This window comes from Clinocottus analis, unplaced genomic scaffold (genome assembly GCF_023055335.1).
Source record: "Clinocottus analis isolate CAN_PGR_092001 unplaced genomic scaffold, fCliAna1.0.p SCAF_30, whole genome shotgun sequence".
Lineage (NCBI taxonomy): Eukaryota > Metazoa > Chordata > Actinopteri > Perciformes > Cottidae > Clinocottus > Clinocottus analis.
Window position 1 is genome coordinate 223,943 of NW_027176043.1, and position 16,058 is coordinate 240,000.

The following is a 16,058-nucleotide window of genomic DNA, read 5'->3' on the forward strand; positions in this document are numbered from 1 at the left end:
TATCCGTACTCCCTCAGCAGAGACCAGCCTTCCCACATATCTGACTTCGGGCTTGAATAAATCACATTCTGTTGGTCTGAGCTTCACACCATGTTGTTGCAGAGCTTTTAGGACCCGCCTAACCCCCTCAAGGTGATCTTCAAAAGATTTGCCATAGCAAAGGACATCGGCTAGGTAAGGGATACAGCATTCATCCCGCAGACTGTCAAGCATTTCCTCCATGCTTCTCTGAAAGGCGGCTGGAGCATTTGAGAGGCCAAATGGGATCCTCATCCATTCATAAAGGCCCCAGGGTGTGACAAATGCTCTCATATAATGAGCTCCCTCGGCGATGTAGCCCTCATGGTAAGCCTTTCCTTGGTCTAGTATAGTAAACCAGCTGTGACCTCCAAGGGTGTTAATTAGGTCTTAAATACGAGGTAAGGGGTGTCGGTCTGGCACCGTCTTTTGATTGAGTTGTCTGTAGTCAATACACAGTCTGAGTGTTCCATCCTTCTTCCTCACACAGACCACTGGAGCAGCAAATGTGATTTTGACTTTACTATCCATCCTTTAGCAAGCAGAACCTGCTTGTAGAGTGGCTTGGGAATAGATATATAGGTTCGCTGAACAGGAATATCATCTTTAAGGTTGATGCTTATTTGGAGACTGGGGATGCATCCAATGTCATCATTATCCTGAGCAAAAGCTCCAGATTCTTCATACAGCATTTGGTGGACTTTTTTCTGTTGATCCTCTGCTAGAAGGCTTATGTCAACAGAAGGGTGCCGCAGTGGGATTGAGTGGCCATTGTTTAACTCAGTGGCTGATGCGGAGTCGGCACCGTGTACTATGTTTTCAGGTTTCTTGTGACTCTCTGGCTCTGTTACTTCTGTTATTTTCTGAACAAGCTCAATACTGCCAATCACTGTCTTGCTGGACAGTATCATATCCTGCTCTGTGTGGTTCCCTTTTGGCACTTCCACATAGGGCCTGTCAGACTGATGGATTTTCACTAACCCCACACCCATGTCTAGTCTCTCTAATGGTGAGCTGTTGAATTTGGATGGAAAATTGTCTGGGACTTGACATTTGACATAGGCCACTTCTCCAGAACGGATGATAGCCCCTTTCAGACCAACTTTCACAGTAGTAGGTTCTTCCTTTGGTCTTTGGGTCTGCACAAAACTCACGATTGCTTCAGCTTTGACACTGTCAATTTCCATGGCTCCAGCAAGGAGATTGGTAAGGATAGACAGGACTTTGGGTCTACTTTGTTGTCCCATAATGAGCTCTTGTATAACATTGAATCAAATCAATGGTCTTTCTATTTTTAAACGACTCACTAGGAATGGCACTCGATATAGACAGGTCTGGGTCATCATTACTTTGTAGGTTGACTATTACCTCAAACCATCCGCCATAGGGTACTTTGTCTCCTATGATGGCTAGTACATCCAGTTCCTTGTCAATGAGGTCACTGAGGGGTCGGATATCTTAATAGGGTAAGTATTTCTCTTTCCAGGTACAATCAAGGATGCTCACATTTGCTCCAGTGTCCAACAGAACAGTGACAGCATAGCCTGTCATGCTGCATTTTAGCAGGGATCTGTGTCCTATGAGTGGAGCTACTTTGTCTGTGTCTGGCTGTGGTTTGTTGGACAGCTGATGGGAAGATTTAAGGCTTCACCCTGAGCCGCTAGTCTTTGCATTGTCTTGTCTTCATTTTCAGTTTCAGTATTCTTGTTGTCACATTTGTTTGTCTTTGCCGGTTCTGCATGAGTACTGTAGGCCTGAGTCACTTTGCGGATGGAGATGCGACCCAGTCAGCGCTTCCTTTCACTTTCTTCATTGGTAGTTCGAATTACTTGTCTCAGTAGTGATTCATCCGACAGGGTGGCGTCAGACAGAAGAGGTTTTAGATCTCTCCTCACATCCTCATGTTTCTCACCCAGACCTTGGTAGATGGTGATAAGGACCACACACTGTACCGTGGATGCTTCATACTTAACCACAGACTTAGACTGTCTGGATGTGAACATTATCTTCTGCTTTAGTCTAATTGTCCTGTATAAGAACTGCTGAGGTGTCTCATGTTCACGTTGTTTCGCACACATCAGTTCTTAAAATAGCTCTGTGCTGCCCCTCTCACCAAGATGAGATTGGAGGAAACTTTTCAGCTCTGTGACAGTCATTTGTTCTTTGTTTGTGAGCATATCTCTAAAGTTTCCAGGTTTAATTATGCGCAGGACACCTTTGATGATCTCATTCTGTGTGTGTCCCTCCCTCAGTCCCTCGTCTACTTGTTTGCAAATGCTGTTATAGCTCATGTCTGATGCAGTGTCCCCGATTTGTCCTCCATGTATTTTAAATTCCCTACGTTGTAGTAGCGGGAGATCCCTTATGCGCTATCATAGTTTCACTTGCATGAGCGGGCTGCTCTGTTCTCAACTGCGGTATATAGTGAGGTGACTGATTTATGTTTAGCCTACTGGTTTGGGTCGGCTGTTTCGCTGTGCTGGAGTAAAGTAAACGTGAGGGTGAGTGGACTGTGTTTAGCCTGCTAGGCGGGTTATGGTCCCTCAAACTAGGCACCTGCTTGTCTGACATGGGTGTGGAAAGTGGGACATTTAACTGGAGGAGTTTATTGTACATCTCCTTATAACTGGACAGTAACTTCTGCATATGAGGTTCATGGGCACCTGTATTAGCAGTGGCTGTGTCAGTTTGTGTGTGTCCCCCCTGTGTGTAAGTGTTCACTCTAGTCACTTCATTTAGGACTGTCGAGATGTTAATCTCCCCCTCAGTATTTAACTGTTGAGCCTCTGGACTCTTGCTATGGTCTTCAATGATCTCATCTACTTTATCTTTTAGTTCCAGTAACCAGGAAATACCCTCATCTTCTAACATCAATAGGAAGTTGCTAGACATATAAGCAGACAGATACTCAAAACAACTCTCCTCGTCATCTTCGTCCAACTTATCTGATCGAAGTTCATCAACTGATCCAATGTTTTGAGTGAGTTCGAAAATCTCTATAGCTGTCAGGTGGTGAAGTCGTTTCTTTATTGTCCAAACAAGTCTCTTTCTCTCGTTGTCAGACATGGCGCACGTTGTTGACGCTTTGGGACTGTTGAGTTGCGCTCTCTTGGCTTAGATTCCACTCTGCTGGCTCCCTCACCTTGGCAGTCGCACCCTCGTAGTTCCCCTCGCTCTGGCAACGTGTAGTCACTCTGGCCCACGGTTCACGGATCACTAGATCAGCAGTTGTCGGACCTCCGTAGCAGTGCCGATCCGGGACGAGCCCCCAAAGATCTGTTACTGGTAACAGACTTAATACTGCTTAGTGCGGAGAGAAGTACAACATCCGTGTTTCGATAAAACACGTATTCAACAACAAAGCGTGAAGTTACTTTCCATTGATCACGGACATAAAGTAAAACATAACTCAGCTAGCTAGCTAACACCGACTGTCTTCTTCTTCTTCTTCTTCTTCTTCTTCTTCTTCTTCTTCTCCTTTTTCTTCTTCGTGTTCTTGTTTTCTAGGTGTCTTCTCAATATATATATATATATATATATATATATATATATATATATATATATATATGAGGCTGTTCACTGCCACCCAGTGGGCACATATGGTATAACACACCATAGAAATAAAATGAAATACAATCAAAACAAACAAAATGTGACCATAAATGGTATAACACATCATAGAAATAAAATGAAATACAATCAAAACAAACAAAATGTGACCATACATTTGTGTGCGTCACACTATCATTGTTGTGGAAATTGTTAATAATTATTGTGACGAATAATTCACATTGATGTGTGATCAGACAGTCACTTCACATATATTATTATTAAAAGGTGATCTGTGCAACTTCGTTGTTCAGGACATTTGTATCAAACAAGTAGCCCTTTGTATTATTTTGTAACTCGAAGTAGCTCTCGGTTTCAAAAAGGTTGGTGACCCCTGCCCTAAAGTAACTTGCTCCGGCCTTTCTGAAGTAACCAGGGACTTGACGTACTGGACTGCACTCACATGACGCTGACTCTCCAATGAAAGCCGTGAGAGGATCCTTTTGGTTTTTGGCCTGGGAATTCTTCCCTTCTTCTCTTGTTGAACTAAACTGAACTAGAAAGAATATGATTTTGTGTACAGAGTGAGTGGAAAGGAAAATACGGACCAGGTTTGAGAAATGCCTGGAAAGCTCACTATGTGTATTGTTTTGACCGGTATGTGAATTGTTAAGACAACTGCATTTACATTGAGATATAATTCATTGTTGATTAATTGTATGGTGGCACATACTAAATGTTTTGCATTTGGGAATATACTTTGAAGGGTTCAACATATGAGTGGTGTGGTGTCAACACTTAAACCCTGTGTGGGGTTGACAAACACCAAAAATATTGACTCACAACCTGACTAAAATATAGTTTGGCGCAGACCGAACTGGAGTCTGAGCAAACAGAAGGTGAGCAATATGTCATGTAGCTTGTGTCATTTTACCCTCAATCCTGAATTCACCTACTGAACCTGCTGCTCGTTACAAAGTCCCTTACATTGTAGTTGGATCTGTGTGACCTGGTGGTGTTTCGTGGCCTGCCCCATTCTTCTGAACGTGATATCTCAGGAATGCCTGGAGGTCATTTTTAAAATATGGCACATAGGGGTTTACATAATTTAAGAAATTATGTATTTTGAGAAAAAGGGCCTAAGACCTGAAGGGCATAATGTCATTTATTAAGTGACGTTTGTTTTTGCAGCTGGTCGGGAGCTTCTCTTTCTTTCCAGTCACAGACACTCAAAGGCCGATAACTGCTGATGAAAAGAATCCTCAGGTTCATAGAAGACGCCAAGAGGAGGAGTAAAAAAGCACCATTCAAATGTGAAGTGGAGCGTGGATAACACCGGTACACATTCCCCTCTGTGGACTGATTGACCAACTACTTTGGTGTGATTCCACTTGCTGCTTCATGAAAAGATGCTCATGAGGGTCTTACTTTCTGCTTTGCTTACAGGATCTTTGGTCCTGTATATTTAACATAAACATATACTAAAAGGATATTGCTTGCATGATAGTGTAAGACCAAAACCAATGATGGTTTCCCAGTCCTTTCTGACTTCCCTAACCTTTCTGTTGCTTTCAGCTCCAAGACGTCATGAATTTTATAATAATAAACTTGGTTCCTAGCAGCGAGCTATCAGCTACACAAACATTATTCAAACAGGAGTAAATAATGCATTCGTTGTCTTATTTACACACTGATGTTAATTTGTATTTCCGTTTGTAGGGCGGTCTGTGTGGAACTGAGTAAGAATAAACTACAAGTGCGTCTGTGTTCATGAAACAGTGTGTCTCCTTGACGTGTGTATGGGAGCTTTAATACACTCCCAACAGCTGTTAGTCGATAAGAAAAGCATAGGGTGTGTCCAAAAGTGAAAATTTACTGAACACTATTCTAATCACTCATTCATTTAGAGGGGACAAAATCAACAAGCAACCATGTGCTTAACTGAATGTCAAAGTTAAATCAGAAGCTTCTTTACGCTTATCAGTGACATCCTCAAAAGGATAGTTTGGGTCTTTTGAAGTGGGTTTGTATGAAGCACTTTCACGTCCAGCAGAAGAGCACACACAGTTACCAGCATAGTCTATGGTATGTACCGGTACCTCTGGCTGGACAAAGTGTTGTTTTGTTATGTTCTGATATGATAGGCCCTGATGGCAGTTTATTAGTGGTAACCTTCTCTGAAAAATAATGGACTGCTGTCCTTCTCTTCTCTGGACATCTTTCATTAAATCTCTTTCTTTTCATTGAAACTGATACTTGGAGTAAGCTCCTAAGTAGTGTTTGAAGTAATTATTAATGTATGCATTAAAACTACCTTTGACAAATGACCAGGTTTTAGTAATTGCTGTTTATTTCTGCCGTATGATCAGTTGTAGGTACATTCTTAAGACATGTATTGTGTATTGCACACCACCCAAAATTTGCTCTGGCTGTAGTTCAGTACAGTATGTCTTTCACATGTTGCAGGTAACTAATTCCAAACAAGTACCAGTCCAGTTGAGGCATGTATTTCCTAAAACGTTATGAAGTTTATAATAATAATAATAATAATGCATTTTATTTATATATTGCTTTTCTAAGTACTCAAAGTCACTTTACATAACAGTTAAAATATCCTAAAAGATAAACATTAAAACAAATCACGTAAAACAAATAAAAATAAATAAAAGCAGTAAGTGAGCACACAATCAAACATTAAAAGCAGTTCTAAAGAGGTGAGAGCAGTCACGGATGAGTTTGGGGAAAGAGTTCAAGAGGGAGTCAGCGGAGAAGGTTATAGAGAAGGCTTTGTCATCCCATGTTCGGTGCTTGGTCCTATGGGGGATGGACAGGATGTTGGCATCAGAAGAGCGGAGCTGACGGGATGGAGTGTGGTGGTGGAGCGGATCGGTGAGGTAGGAAAGGGCCTGATTGTGGAGGGCTTTGTGGGTGAGGAGAAGGATTTTGTAATGGATGCATTGTGGGACGGGGAGCCAGTGGAGGTTCTGTAGAACAGGGGTGATGTGATCGCAGGTGTGGGTGAGCAAGCGGGCAGCAGAGTTCTGGATGTACTGGAGTATGAGGATTTTGGATGTTGTGCCATAAAGAATGCTTTCGCAGTAATCAATTCTGGAAGTGATGAAGGCATGGATCAGGGTTTCCGCCGCAGAAGAGGAGAGTGATGGACGGAGACAGGCAATGTTTTTTAAGTGAAAGAAATCAGTGCTGGTGAGGTGTTTGATGTGGTGTTCAAAGGGGATGTTGCTCTCAAACATGACTCCAAGGTTGCGGATGTGTGGGAAGGGAAACAGAGTGGAGTTATCAATGGTGAGGGAGAAGTTGTGACTAGTTTTGGTGAGAGATTTGGGGTCGATGACGATCAAGTCAGATTTATCACAGTTGAGTTTAAGAAAGTTGGTTTGCATCCATGATTTAATGTCAGTGAGGCAGTCGGTGAGAGTGGAGTGAGTAGCAGTGGTGATGGCTTTTGTGGAGACGTAGAGCTGGGCGTCATCGGCGTAGCAGTGAAAGAGGAGACCATGTTGACGGATAATGTTGCCAAGAGGAGCAGGTAGAGGATGAACAGAAGAGGATCAAGCACTGAACCTTGGGGGACGCCTTGAGACAGAGCAGCAGTAGAGGAGGTGCAGCTATTGATGCTGATGAACTGTTGTCTGTGAGATATGATGTGAGCCAGGAGGGAGCAGTTCTGGTGATATTGAGGGATGATTCTAGGCGGGAGAGGAGGATACTGTGGCTGATGGTGTCGAATACTGCAGTGAGGTCGACGAGAATGAGAATGTTGAGGTGGCCAGCGTCTGAGGAGAGGTCATTGGTAACTTTCAGAAGGGCTGTTTCAGTGCTGTGCTTTGAGCGGAAACCGGATCGTAAAGGCTCGAACAGATCGTTGGAAATGAGGTGGGATTACCTATTTGGTATAGTGGCTAGACGGAAGCCACTCCTCGGTAAAACGCAAATGACAGCCCGCCTGGAGTTTGCCAAAAGGCACCTGAAGGATTCTCAGACCATGAGAAACAAAATTTTCTGGTCTTAATGCCAAGAGTCATGTCTGGAGAAAACCAGGCACTGCTCATCACCTGGCCAATACCATCCCTACAGTGAAGCATGGTAGTGGCAGCATCATGCTGTGAGGATCTTTTTCAGCAGGAGGAACTGGGAGACTAGTCATTATTGAGGGAAAGGTGAATGCACCAATGTACAAAGACATCCTCGATGAAAACATGCTCCAGAGCGCTGTGGACCTCAGACTGGGGCGACGGCTCATCTTAAAACAGGACAACGATCCGAAGCACACAATCGAGACAACAAAGGAGTGGCTTCGGGACAACTCTGTCCTTGAGTGGCCCAGCCAGAGCCCTGACTTGAACCCGATTGAACATCTCTGGAGAGAGCTGAAAATGGCTGCGCAACGAGGCTTTCTATCCAACCTGATGGAATTTAAGAGGTTTTGCAAAGTAGAATGTAAGAAACTGACCAGAAATAGGTTTGCCAAGCTAGCAGAATCATACCCAAGAAGATTTGAGGCTGTAATTGCTGCCAAAAGTGCTTTAATTAAGTATTGAAGAAAGGTTGTGAATACTTATGTACAGGTTATGTTTTTGTTCTTTTTTTTTTTTTAAATTGGAAAAAAATATATATGTATTTAAGCTACAAAGAGTGAAGCATTTGTACACAATCAAACCTCACAGATTAATTCCTATCATCAGGAATGAAAGTACAGGAATAGCTCAGCTAACATGAAATGCTTTACACGAGAGGCCTTCAGGCAAACCCTCCGACACAGAATGTCTGGGTTGTTGACTTTTACCTGAAGACTCGGTTATGAACAATGTGCCACAAGGAAACCACACAGGTGATAAAAGTGACATTTATTCAGATTCCTCGACATTAGATTTGTCATATAAACTTTCATGAGAAGCACCTAATATCTACAGAAAATGGAAGAAATGGAAGAAAATGCAGTTGTTACTTGGAACTGTAAAAACCACCAGACAGGTTTACACACTGGCCCAGAATGCACCGTTATGTGATCCAGGGGTTCTCTCCGTCAGAACTTATGTGACCTCCACCACCTGCCTCAGCTCCTCTATTAGTGGAGCCAACTCCTTCTCCAGACTCATGATCAGCCCTGAAGACACACAGTGGAGCGGCATGTTCAACACATCAACATCTCACAGTCATGAGCATATTATTAACTCCCATGACTCCCTGACTTGTCCTCTAGCAAAACCATGCTGTTATTCAGTCCTGCTGTGGATGGTGGCAGTAATTAACAGTGCAGGGCTTTAGTCCCAAATGTTGTTCCAAATGTTCAGTGTCTGTAACAGACAACTGCCGAGCCTCTGAATAAGACACAGACTGGAGAACTATTCACTAAGACTAAAAATTGAGGAATTGAAAAAAATAGATAAAGTTCAAATAAATTTAAAAAACCCATCTCAAGAAAACTGGTTTTAAGATTTGATTTAAATCTTCATGTCAGTTTACACTTTATACTTGTTGGTGAGATTATTTTTCAGTGAAGAAAGTTTCACAAAATATTATTCATACTGATAACAGAAATATCTGCTTCAGGAGTGCTACTTTAATTATGCTTTTTAAAATACTATATTCATGTTTGTACATAAATACAATAATGTAAAATATTCTAACCATATACTGTTAAATTCTAGTCTCCAACAGAATATTATAGGAATATTTACTCCACACTAGTGCTGACTTCATGGATTACATTTCAAACACTTAACAAATGGCATGGAAAGATTGATATTTTCAAGCACCAGAGTTGGTTTGGAATCCCCACAGTGGACACATTGTACCTGTGTTGGCGTTGCTGCTGGCAATGAAACTGATGACCAGTGGTAACCGATTGAACTGCACAATCTGTTCAACACAGAAGGATTATAAGAGGCTCATCAAAAAAGTAAGACATGTGAGGCACATGACTGGTCGACAGGTAAGAATCATCCAGCACAGTTGTAGTCTGGCTGATGCTGAAATACTCAGGAAAATAAGAACAACAGTCCCACCTTCCTTTATAAAACTCTGGATGACCCAGGAACTAACCATTCCCTTGCTAAGTGTATTTTAGATATACTACATTTAGTAAGGGAATTTAATGCTGGACTAATGCTCCCCTATCTGTTCTACCACCAAAATGTTCTAAATGCAGCCTCCGTAGTCCAGTCAGAAGGAAAGAACACATTACACCTGTATCAATATTGAATTGGTTCTCAAACTTTTTCTTTAAATAACATGATTTTGTGACTCCATCTGTGCTTTTATAGTTAACAGAATAAAGAACATTGAAATCATTGCTCCATCAGACGAATTAAAAAATAAATTGAAATCACTTAGAACATTGAAAATAACTTTCTATATGTGCAAAAAATAACTAACATTTAGTTACTACTGAATAGCTCAGTGTTGAAAAACAATAAGATAATATTTTTTTTGACAAAACAGAATTAGTGCAGATATGTGAGCCATCAGGTTTTAGCAGTATTAGTGGCTGCAGTGAGCTGCTTTCCTCTACAAATAGTTTTAAAACAGGATTTTAGATTTGATACGGCTCTCTCAGTTCATGAGATGAGATCTTTTTCTGGTTTTAAGAGCTGGAACAGCAGAAAAGACGACTTCACGGAGACTTTGCGGAGATTGGCTTTTGGCAAAAAGCCAAAAAACGCCAAGTCGCGCATGCAAGCGTAATCTGTTAACCGTGAACATTTATCCGAAAGTACAGGCATTTTTCCATGTCGAGGCCCCCCCCCCCCCTCTCCGCCGAAGCTGTAAACCTAGGGGAAACACTGTAGTTACAGAGAGACTGGACATACAGAACACACGTTGGGTGTCGTTGTCTCCCGTCACCCCGAACTGAGACCGGCTTGTAGCAAAGAAACAAGCACAGGGCTCCCACTAATTCGGCGTAATGGTGAGTAGTAATTTTATGCACCTTATATTTGTTTTTATTCCAGTCGTATCACTTCATTGCGTCATATTTATTGTTTCATATGTATCGCCCACACGGTGAAAATTGGCTTACAGCTTTGGGACTGTTGCTCTAGAGATAGCTGCAACTGAAGATCAAGTTTAGGTCATTTGCTCATTTTTACACTCTGTAAAATGGAAATTAAGGGCACATTTATACATTTAGTTTTTAACTATTTACAATTCTGTGTATTTACACTTTGCATTTGATCTTGAACTGTGAAGCACTTTGTTGAGTCTGTTTCAATATGAATTCTATAGAAGAATCATGATCTTCCTTTGGATGTATTACCTGATAGGTGTTGTAGTAGCAGATGATGCTCTTGTTCTTGGACAGGCCCAGCTTGCTACCCTGATCAGTGGCCAGAGCAAAAGTGGACAAGAAGCCGGGTCTCAGAGCTTGGACTGGGGCGTGGTCATTGGCAACTGCAGAGACAGAGGCAACACAATGTGACAACAGACAACCACTCATTTAAAATAGTGTCTGACAAATGAGCAGAATATATGTATAATGGAACTATTCTACTCACAACACGAAACCTACACTTCTATTCAGTTGATATACCAGTGCAGACATGGGTGGGCATGATATATGACCAAGGGGGTGACTCCTCTGTTTGTATAGAAGTCTATGAGAAAAGGACTCTACTTCTCTCTTGATGGTATTCCCTTAGTAAGCATTGTAAACATGAGTTTATGACCTCAAGTCTTCTTCAATACACCATAATGTTAATTTAGTAAATTATGGTCTTTTTATTGCACCTGATGATGCTGTCCCTACGATCAAGCAGAACATTGGTTAAATCTCCCCCAGATATTACGCAGCTGTGGTGGATGCGTAAACCTTCTCAGACTTCATAACCCAGAGCCTCACTAAAGTCAGGAATAATGTGCACGGAAAAGATGCCACAATTCAACAACGTGAGTATGTCCAGAAATGTATGTATGTAGATTTTTATAAATGTAAAAATAATATGTATGCACATTTCTCTATTAGAATAAATCCATTTAATTTAGTGTTAAGAAATCACATTACTCTATCTAAGATCAAACCTTAAACAAGAAATTAACAGAGACAAAGCTCAAACGCACGTTATTATATTAACTTTGTTCAAAGCTTTTTTGTCAGAGTTGAGCAGAACATAACTCTAGTCCAACAAATAATTGTGAGCTAATAAGAACATGCATGTTGTCTGGGGCACTGGTTCTCAACTGTTCTGGCTCCGGACACACCATCACCCCTGAAAGACAAGCCGAGACCCAAATCATCCATCCATCCATTTTCCGCCGCTTATCCGGGGTCGGATCGCAGTGGCAGCACACCCAGCAGACCGACCCAGGCTTCCATCTCACCTGCAACATTTTCCAGCTCGTTCTGGGGGACCCTGAGACGTTCCCAGGCCAGCCGGGAGATATAATCCCTCCAGCGTGCCTGGGTCTTCCCCGGGGCCTCTTCCCAGTTGGACGTGCCTGGAAAACCTCTAATGGGAGGCGTCCATGAGATACTTGAACTCCTTCGCTTGGGGCAGGCATGTTGTCCCCACCTGGAGGGAGCAATCCACCGGTTTCCGGCAGAGAACCTTGGCCTCGGATTTGGAGGCGCTAACTCTCATCCCTGCCACTTCACACTCGGCTGCAAAACGCCCCAGCGAATGCTGGAGGTCACGGTCCGAGGAAGCAAACAGGACCACATCATCTGCAAACAGCAGAGAGGCGATCCTGAGGCCCCCGAACCGGATTTCCTCCACCCTCCGGCTGCGCCTAGAAATCCTGTCCATGAAAGTCACGAACAGGACCGGTGATAAAGGGCAGCCCTGGCGGAGGCCAACACCCACCGGGAACGTGTCCGACTTAATACCGAGGTTCCGGACACAACTCCTACTGCAGGCGTACAGAGACCGGATAGCCCGTGCCAACGGATCCGGCACCCCATACTCTCGCAGCACCTTCCACAGAACCCCCTGAGGGACCCGGTCGAAAGCTTTCTCCAAATCCACAAAGCACACGTAGACTGGTTGGGCAAACTCCCAAGACCCCTCCAGTAGTCCCGCAAGGGTAAAGAGCTGATCCACTGTTCCACGACCGGGACGGAATACACACTGCTCCTCTTGAATCCGAGGTTCAACAAGCGGTCGGAGCCTCATTTCCAGCACCCCGGCATAAGCTTTTCCCGGGAGGCTGAGCAGTGTGATACCACGATAGTTCGAGCACACTCTCCGGTCCCCCTTCTTGAAGATGGGAATGACCATCCCGGTCTGCCAGTCCATGGGCACTGTTCCCGACCCCCATGCGACACTGAAAAGGCGTGTTAGCAGAGTCAGCCCAGCAATGTCCAGCGCTTTCAGCATCTCCGGGCGGATTTCATCCACCCCCGGCGCCTTGCCTACCTACCTTAATGACCTCTGCCAGGGATATGGGTGCACCCACCCCAAGGTCTTCAGGTGCTGCCCCCTCCCCAGGGACATGTTGGCCAGGTTTAGGAGTTCCTCAAAGTGCTCTTTCCACCGTCCGACGATGTCCCCAGTCCGAGTCAGCAGTTCCCCTCCCCCGCTGAGAACAGCCTGGGGTAGGCCCTGCTTTCCCTTTCCGATCCGCCGGATGGTTTGCCAGAACCTCTTTGAGGCCAACCGAAAGTCCTTCTCCATGGCCTCCCCGAACTCTTCCCATGCCCGAGTTTTAGCATCCGCAACCGCCGCAGCTGCAGCCCTCTTAGCCTGCCGGTACCCGTCAGCTGCTTCGGGAGACCCCTTGGCCAACCAGGCCCGAAAGGCCTCCTTCTTCAGCTTGACCGCTTCCCCCACCCCCGGTGTCCACCACCGGGTTCTCGGGTTACCGCCGCGACAGGCACCGATGACCTTCCGACCACAACTCCTGGCGGCCGCTTCCACAATAGAGGCTTTGAACAAGTTCCACTCGGATTCCATGTCCCCAACCTCCCTCGGGATGCGTGAAAAGTTCTTCTGGAGGTGTGAGTTGAAGACCTTCCGGACAGGATCCTCAGCCAGATGTTCCCAGTTCACCCTCACAACACGTTTGGGCTTGCCAGGTCTTTCCTGCCGTCTCCCCCACCATCTGATCCAACTCACCACCTGGTGGTGATCAGTTGACAGCTCTGCTCCTCTCTTCACCCGAGTGTCCAAGACATACGGCCGCAGATCAGATGATACCATTACAAAGTCGATCATTGATCTTTGGCCTATGGTGTTCTGGTACCAAGTACACTTATGAACCACCTTATGCTCGAACATGGTGTTTGTGATGGCCAAACCGTGGCTAGCACAGAAGTCCAACAGCAGAACACCATTCAGGTTCAGATCGGGCAAGCCGTTCCTCCCAATCACCCCCCGCCAAGTTTCACTGTCATGACCCACATGACCGTTGAAGTCTCCCAGGAGAACTATAGAGTCGGCAGGAGGCGCCCTCTCCAGGACGCCTCCAACCGACTCCAAGAAGGCCGGATACTCTGAGCTGCTGTTCGGTGCATAAGCACAAACAACAGTCAGAGCCTTACTCCCCGCAACCCGGAGACGCAGGGAGGCGACCCTCTCGCTCACCGGAAAAAACTCCAACATAGTGGCGCTCAGCCCGGGGCTCATGAGTATCCCCACTCCCGCCCGGTTTCCCTTGTCCGGGCGAGGTGACTGAACTGTGCTGCTCTCCAGAAAGTTGATTTGGGAGACCCAAATCAACTTTCTCTAATTGATTTAATGAAAAGATGTTGCAGTTTGAACCAGAGAAAGTACAAAATATCACAGTATGCCAGCACAAAAGAACGAGTTAGAAATATTTCCGTTAATACTCAAGTAAAAATCCCAAAGTGCATAATACAACATAAATAACAATTAAATAACTTCAGCTTTTTTTAAACAAACTCAACAGAGCTTTCATGCACAAAAAATAAATAAAAACTTCTGAGAAGTAGTTTCAAAAAGACTCAAATGATGTAACTTTAACTGAGAATACTCACTCAGTCATGAATCTATGATAACCAACGCTGCAATATGGCAAATGGACCTGTACTTGTATAGCGCTTTTCTAGTCTTCCGACCACTCAAAGCGATGGAAAACATTCAGTGTCTCGAGGAGCAGCTTTTATAAACAAACTCAAAATAAATTAAACGTGCAATTCAAAAAAGATTCAAGGATACAAAATTATATTTAAAAAATAAAATAAAACATAAAGCAGCACTCACTTCAACCTGAGGTGTAACACTGACATAGACCTGAGTCTGGAGAAATTCAAAATAGGATGCTTTTTGCTCCTAACAAGAGTCTCAAAGTCTGGAGTTATGGTGCATTCACACCAAAAGCGTTGCGAGTAGATTATATGCAGAGTCAGTGCTAATGATGATTTCCCTTGCGCATGCAAAGACTGTACTGTATATTTTGGATGCAACGTTTGGGTGTACTAAGCAGTGGCGGGTCGTCAGGGCCAGCTAAGCCTTCTCTGCTGGCCTAAACAGAATCACAAAGTTAACGTCATTTTATAAATAAAAAAATATAGATGCGAAAGCACGTATTGTTCTGTAGTTTCTGTCCTTAACGAGCATCGCACGAGCGAGTCGCCTCTCAAAGCTTCACAAGCGGTCACCGGCAGCCTCGCGCTGTAAGCTCCGCGTCTCCGGATTGAACATTAATCGTGCAAAGCCGCCGCTGATACCTGTCAGCTGTCCTACACATCTCCACCTCATTCAACCAGACGTCAGTGCACTTGTTCAAGACAACACAGACTGGACTTTTCTCACTAAAGAAGAAAAACTGAATTGAAAATATGAAAATCACATATTGTTTTGTATAAGGTTTATTAATTGCTGGTCTTAAACATACATCTTTAAACTAAGCAACAGACTAAACATGGACCAAAGAAGGAGTGGCTTGTCCCTCACAGAGACCCGTACTATTGAACAGTACCCTTTCAGAAAAAAAAGGAAAAAATATTTCTATACTATATATATGTATGTATGTATGTATGTATGTATGTATGTATGTATGTATGTATGTATGTATGTATGTATGTATGTATGTATGTATATATATATATATATATATATATATATATATATATATATATATATATATATATATAAAAGCAAAAAGTGCTTTTCATGTTTTCAGTTCAGTTTTTCTTCCTCAGTGAGAAAAGTCCAGCCTGTGCTGCATCACGTCATATCAGCTGGAGATATGAAACAATATCGCTGTGTTTCTGGCTGTAACACGTGTCTCCTTTTGAGCACAGATGTAAACATGTACTCAAAATGGAGGCTGAAGCCTAACCTTTCCAATGAATCCTCACTTGAGCCAATGGGAGCTACATGTCCTGACTGAGAAGCTACTTTAGTCAACGAGAGTCAGCGATGAAGAACAGGGTCTGCCTATTCTTCCATATATGAGACAAGCCTGTGATGTGCTACAACTCTGATGACAGGCGTTTCATATAGCCAATGAGCTGGCTAAAATTTGGCATATAATTGAGTGAGGGTATGCAAAACAGGCTCAAGGAGGCT

General features: G+C 43.7%; 1 protein-coding gene across 1 annotated transcript in view; it reads right to left on the reverse strand.

Annotated features, from left to right (window-relative positions):
- Positions 1-8,416: 8,416 nt before the first annotated feature.
- Positions 8,417-16,058, reverse strand: part of lamtor3 (late endosomal/lysosomal adaptor, MAPK and MTOR activator 3) — a 10,241-nt gene continuing 2,599 nt past the window's right edge. The window contains exons 5-7 of the mRNA XM_068595532.1: positions 10,847-10,980; positions 9,387-9,450; positions 8,417-8,695 (exon numbers count right to left, since the gene is read on the reverse strand). Of these exons, the coding sequence (XP_068451633.1) occupies positions 8,622-8,695; positions 9,387-9,450; positions 10,847-10,980 (272 nt within the window). The 3' untranslated portion in view covers positions 8,417-8,621. The remainder of the gene's footprint in view (positions 8,696-9,386; positions 9,451-10,846; positions 10,981-16,058) is intronic.